This window comes from Leuresthes tenuis, unplaced genomic scaffold (genome assembly GCF_036924035.1).
Source record: "Leuresthes tenuis unplaced genomic scaffold, fLeuTen1.0.hap1 SCAF_4, whole genome shotgun sequence".
In the NCBI taxonomy this organism is placed as follows: domain Eukaryota; kingdom Metazoa; phylum Chordata; class Actinopteri; order Atheriniformes; family Atherinopsidae; genus Leuresthes; species Leuresthes tenuis.
In genome coordinates, this window is record NW_027325358.1 from 5,080,982 (window position 1) to 5,087,224 (window position 6,243).

Genomic DNA, 6,243 nt, shown 5'->3' on the forward strand with positions numbered 1-6,243 from the left:
TTTTTTTCTGTATCTCTCAGTCTGGCTGCAACGTGCCGGAAACGGACCATAAGTGTCTCTGAAAACGCTAGCCAGGAAACGAGCCACTCCTACCCATCCTCCGCTCCTCCACAGAGCTCAGTCATCATTACCGGGCACCATGCCTTGGCTCGCTCCCGCCTCCCTTCATTCCTTCTACATTCACTCTTTCACACTCCCTCCCTCTTGATCCAATGTGCGTCGAAAAGTCTCCTCCTCTCTGAGTTCGAGTGCACGTCTCCAACCAGCTTTTACGCGCATACAAGCTCACCAAGAGAATCCCCTACGGTCGGCCCCTCCCCTTTCCGTTTCTTGCCGCCCTCACTCATTCATGACCCTGATCCGTGACGTAGGAGAATCCACGGTGCCCACTGCCGTAGGCAATAACGGCATGCTTGAGTATATATGGAACACTGGTAGCCATCAACCGGCACACTCTCAGTCGCTCCGACTCGGGAACCAGGGCATCAGCGGAGATAGCAAGGCTTTACTTTACTAACTCGCTTTGGGCTTTGGTTCAGGATGGACAACTCTTCTATTTCTCGGAGCCGACGAAGCTCCTTCATGCGCAACTGCAAAAGTAAGTTTTCTCTTGTCTTCTTTGGCTTTGGATCTCACAGATAGTTATTGAGCTTATGCTCTGTGTCAAACAACGTTCCAGGATGTCTAAGGTTGTGTTTGAAAATGTCTTTGATTAAGATTACATGGAGATTTTACTGTGTATACATGAGTAGATGGACAACTCAAATAGGAAAGGAAAACTTTGATTATATATCAGAAAATGTACATATTTTATATTTATTGTGGCCAAATGGCACATATAGCATGCGAAGTGGAATCAAATAAGAGATTTTCATCAACTCTGAGAAATCTTGCTGTGTTTGGATTGAACTCTGTGTGAACAACGCTGTGCGTAAAAGTCGGCGCAAGTGCAGTGCTGAAGAGTAAACTTCATTCATTGCAGATAAACAAAGCTCTGTGAGGTGTTCATATTGTGAGTTTCACAACTGCAGCTAGAATCACAGTCTGTAAAAGTTTTAACATTAATAATCAAATGGTCAAAAAATGTTGTGCAAATTGAGCGCAAATATTTGACGTTTTGGGCTCCTCATGCTGTTGTTCTGAATGGAAGAGAAGGTTTCAACACAACGGACAGCTCCGACTCACCTCCCTTCTCTCCTCACTCCTTCAGGCGGTCTCTCCCTCTGGCTGGTGGTGTGGCTGGTCCTCGGCAAGCCAAGTCCGGCGTCGGCGTGCCCGCACCACTGCGTGTGCTACCCGACGCCAATGACTGTGAGCTGCCAGGCGCAGAACTTCACCGCCGTCCCCGTCGGAGTGCCGTATGAGTCGCAGCGCGTGTTCCTCCAGAACAACCGGATCACGGAGCTTAGAGTTGGCTCATTTGGCTTCGGAACTCAGGTAAGAGAATTTTTGTCATGTTTTCAAAACGTTCTTTTTTCTTTTTCTCACATTTAAAATGGTGTAATTCTAGAAAATATAATAACCTTTCAATTTCCTGTATATTTTCTGTATCAGGTTCTGTGGCTGTTCTCCAACAACATCACATGGATTGAGGCAGGGGCTTTCAGTGAGCTGAGGGACTTGGAGGAGTTGGACCTAGGGGACAACCCTAATCTCCACAGGCTGGAAGGGGGAGCTTTCCGTGGCCTTGAGAAACTCCAGAGCCTCCACATGCATCGCTGCCGGCTCACTGCCCTGCCCCATGACATCTTCCACAAGCTTTACAGCCTGCAGTTCCTCTACCTACAGGTAGGGGCGCTGGAAAGCCATGCACATGAGCACAGATCACACACAGCTCATCGCTCACTCACTCACACACGCAACCACCCACACATGTTCCTTCACACACAGCATCACATGTCCAGTTATCAAAGTGTGGATGATCTTTTCATGCTAAACTGTTTTCCTTTTTCTTTTTCAGGAGAATAATCTCCACTTCCTGCAGGACGACATCTTTTCTGACCTCATCAACCTGAGCCAGCTGTTCCTGCATGGCAATCGTATCCGCACCCTCTCAGAGAACGTGTTCCGTGGCTTGGTCAACCTTGATCGACTTCTTCTCCACGACAACCGCATCAGGCAGGTGAACCGCCGCGCCTTCCGCGACCTCGGCCGCCTGACCATGCTCTTCCTCTTCAACAACTCCATGGCTGAGTTGCCCAGCCAGACCCTGAGAGACACCCAGGGCATCGAATTCCTCCGCCTCAATGCAAATCCTTGGTCCTGCGGATGTGAGGCCCGCGCCCTGTGGGAGTGGTTCCGTGAGGCCCGTGTCTCTTCATCTGAGGTGATCTGTGCCTCCCCTTCTACTCGCCGTGGCCAGGACCTCCGCTTCCTTCGTGAGATGGACTTCGCCCTCTGCCCCCTGCCAGACCCAGGCTCCATTGGCGGCTCTACCACAACTACCTTCAGCACCAAAACCCGCTGGTGGTTCCACAAGAATAAGCCCCAGTCCTCAACTAAAGCTTTGTTTGAAAAGGCCTCAGAGACTGTCAAAGCTGGTTTGTACGGGAAAGGGCCATCCACAACCACTTCAGTAGTCAAGTATGAACTGGGGGAGGAAGAGCTGGCGCTGCCTAAACTTGATCCAGAAGAGTATTGGGCAAACTATGGCAATGAGGACTCAGGTGTCACCCTGCGTTGCTTTGAGCTCGAATGTCCACCTGAGTTCGATCTGCCTCCATCCTCTTCCTCTCCCAGATCCTCCTCGCCCTCATTCGTCTCACTACTAGCCCTCTCTGTTGTCACCTTCTGTCTCAACCTCCACCTACTATTTGGCTGAATCTGACTCTTAGTGCCACTCCTCTTCTCTTCCAGCCTGTTTTAAAGGCTGGGGGATCCCTATTAGACTCTCTATACCCCCTTTGCCCACTTTGCTGTAAGCAAATCCTCAAGGAACAGCATGGGAGATGGGGGGACGGCTAGATACTGAATCTACCACCTATAGGGCTTAATACTTTTTAGGGCTACTAAGAGTTCTTCAGCTAAGATCATATATATCTACAATGCTCTACAGGTATGGCTTTCTGTGTCTTACCTGTATGATGTCATGCTACGATTCCCTGCAATCAGGGCTATGAGGGCTGAGTCCATCTCAAATACGAACGCAATTTGATAGCAGTTGTGAATGATGTTGTCAATTTTGTCACCTCAACTTAGTTAATAATCCTTGTGCTATTAGTGGATCCAATTACCTGGCTGCCACAAATACTACAATTACTGTTAGAACCAGTGCACAGTAATTATAATACCGTAACCACTTAAAGTGTCATGTAAATAGGTATGTATTCGGTGAGTGTTCAGACTGACATCTGTGGTCCAGCACAATCACTTTCATCTCAATCCAGGAAAACTGTGAAGGCTTGTGCCTCTACGTGACAGAGCACCGTGCACAGCGAGGCGAAGAGCACAAAACTGTGAGGAATGTAGAGAGAGACAGAAAAGTGGGAGGGATGCAGGACGTCACTGGAGAACGAGGGGTGACGAACAAAAGGACAGGGAAAGAAAAGAGTGGAGATAGATAAAGGGAAATGGGAGGGGGAGAGTGTTCATGCAGCAATAAGTAATGAGAGTGAACAGTGAGACACAGTGAAGGACAGTGCTGGCAGTAGAAGCAGCAACCTGCAGGAGATAAGTAATAAATCTACTCATTAGTAGTTGTTAGGCCCATTCAATTCATATCATCCACCATTTTTCTGTAAATATGCTGTTGTTTTGCGACAACCACATGGATAGAATGCTTCCTGTCAGGAAGCCAGAGATACTGGTTTTGAATGTCTTTCTGTGACATATTGATATAATGTGTAATGATTGTTAACTTGAATGCTGATGAAGATCTTGATAAAAAATATACACTGAATATTTCACGAATCATGCTTCTTTTTTGGGACAGTAGTGTCTACAATATGTTTTGATTGAAGGGGTTGTAAGATGGCCCATACTGGTGTTGGCAGCAATATGAATGAACAAATGTGAAACAGAACAAGTCAAAACAAAATAGAACATTTCTACAAAAAAGTAGCAGATTGTTCCTCTGTGATTAAGCCGTGACTAAAGGTGTGCTGGCTCTGGCTCTGATGGGTATCTGTGTGTGCTTAGAAAATAGGATGAAAATAGGATGCCACAAGCTGGCAACACTGCAAAAGACAAATACGTCAGAAGGGTTTATCGCTTCTCTGACTCAGTGGTAACAGATGCCAAATGGACAGACAAGTTTCAAATGGGCTGATTTGTAAATACTCTAAGAGATCAACTAGAGCCTGGAGATAAATTGAGACTGACAGACTGGCATGCAGACTGATAGAGGTGATAAAAAGTGAGAAATGAGTGTCCATAAAAGTCAGACTTGTTAAGAATTGGGAAGGAATTGTTAACGCTGAGGTTGCAAAAGAGCTAGTAAAGGAAGCTATGAGACACAAAAAAGCGGAAGGAGGAAGTTTCCACATATAGGCATCCTCTTATTCTCCTTTGGCAGTTTAAAAATCTGTTCCTTTCAGGTTATCCAAGTTGCCATTTATGAAGTACGATAGTATTCTGAGATACAATTACTCCTTTTTGTCCACTTTCTTTCATTTGGCATGTCTCAAGGACAGTGAAAGCATTCTTCAAGAGAAGTGACTAGGAGAAGGCCAAGATGTAGTAGGAGTAAAGGAGTGGGTGGTGACTTTAGTGATCTACATACATGTGAATGCACTTGCAGATACGAGTGCCAGTTAGCCTTGCAAAAGTTGCTTCTTGGCTTTGAGAGTTAGATTAAATAACTCAATATTTTGAGATTTACTGGCACGATTACAGATCATTACGGGAAAAATATTCAGTGCAATCAGGTTGTTCAGTCTCTTCATGAGTATCCTGGAGGAGGTCAAACTGAGCCCGGGTGCTCTTCAGTGGCCATGACAGTGAGGTAACTTTTAGACGACCAAAGCGCCAGTTTTCCCCCAGTTTCCTTGTTTAGTTTATCAGTCTGCATGTTCTATGTTTTGTATCTGAGAGAGAACTAGTATATATTTATTCATTTTTACTGTATAAGAAAAAGGATGTTCTTGAAAGAATAAATTCATACTTGTTTTAAAAAAAAAGAAGTGTTTTTTTCTCGCTTATGTGTGGGAGTTTCATTCTATGTCTTGGAAACTGGCCAATCAAACACCCAAAGCAATCAAGTGCACATACACATGCACACCCACTCCCACACACATACGTGGACACACAGACTGTTGGCATTGTTTAAGAGGCATTTGTCCATCTTGCAACTATCTAAAAAAGAAAGGCATCTATCTATCTATCTATCTATCTATCTATCTATCTATCTATCTATCTATCTATCTATCTATCTATCTATCTATCTATCTATCTATCTATCTATCTATCTATCTATCTATCTATCTATCTATCTATCTATCTATCTATCTATCTATCTATCTATCTATCTATCTATCTATCTATCTATCTATCTATCGAGTATATATATATCTATCTATCTATCTATCGAGTATATATATATCTATCTATCTATAGAGTATATATATATCTATCTATCTATCTATCTATAGAGTATATATATATATGTGCCAGTGGTTCTTTAACAGCCTAAAGTTGTGCTTGGGGCTGCACAACAGAGTTGGTATGACACTGCAAGATGGAGGGGTATTCTTGTTGGTTCAAGATCAACAACTTTGCCTGTAGCACAAACCACCAAAACCATCAGTGATCCTCCTTTTTTTAACAAACTACTGGCATTACAGGAAAAGTCAAAGGAACCTCAAAGTCATTAGGATTCATCCAATTTGGACCATGAACGGACAATGAAGTAGGTTCATACATACATTTTGCAAATTCGTAAGTAAATGTTCAACTTGTTACGCCTCCACTTACATGATGGCACCCACTTTCCATGTCCTGGAGGTCAAGGAGGAAGGTGGAAAGCCCTTATGCACAGACCTTCATGCAAAAGATTGCCAGTTCAAGACTTGTTGCTCAGTGTTTTCTACTGAACATATACTTCCCTCCCACCAGTGATCCTGTCTTTTAACCTGAATATGACTAGGATTTAAGCCACAAATTCATGTTTAGGTCTACAAGTTACAAAAAAATGAATGGTTTAGACAGGTACAAAATTCTACATGGTTACAGCTTTCACATTTTACTATTAATAGGTCAGGATTCTCATCATGTCATGTGAAAAAAAACACGGATAAGTTTCCATTT

At 44.0% G+C, this 6,243-nt stretch overlaps 1 protein-coding gene across 1 annotated transcript; it reads left to right on the forward strand.

Annotated features, from left to right (window-relative positions):
* The first annotated feature begins 393 nt into the window (after positions 1–393).
* On the forward strand, positions 394–5,001 carry rtn4rl2a (reticulon 4 receptor-like 2 a). Its single transcript, XM_072383742.1, has 4 exons — positions 394–598; positions 1,211–1,437; positions 1,555–1,788; positions 1,961–5,001. The coding sequence occupies exons 1-4, from the start codon at positions 541–543 to the stop codon at positions 2,819–2,821; spliced, it is 1,380 nt and encodes a 459-aa protein (XP_072239843.1). The 5' UTR covers positions 394–540; the 3' UTR covers positions 2,822–5,001.
* Positions 5,002–6,243: the final 1,242 nt, after the last annotated feature.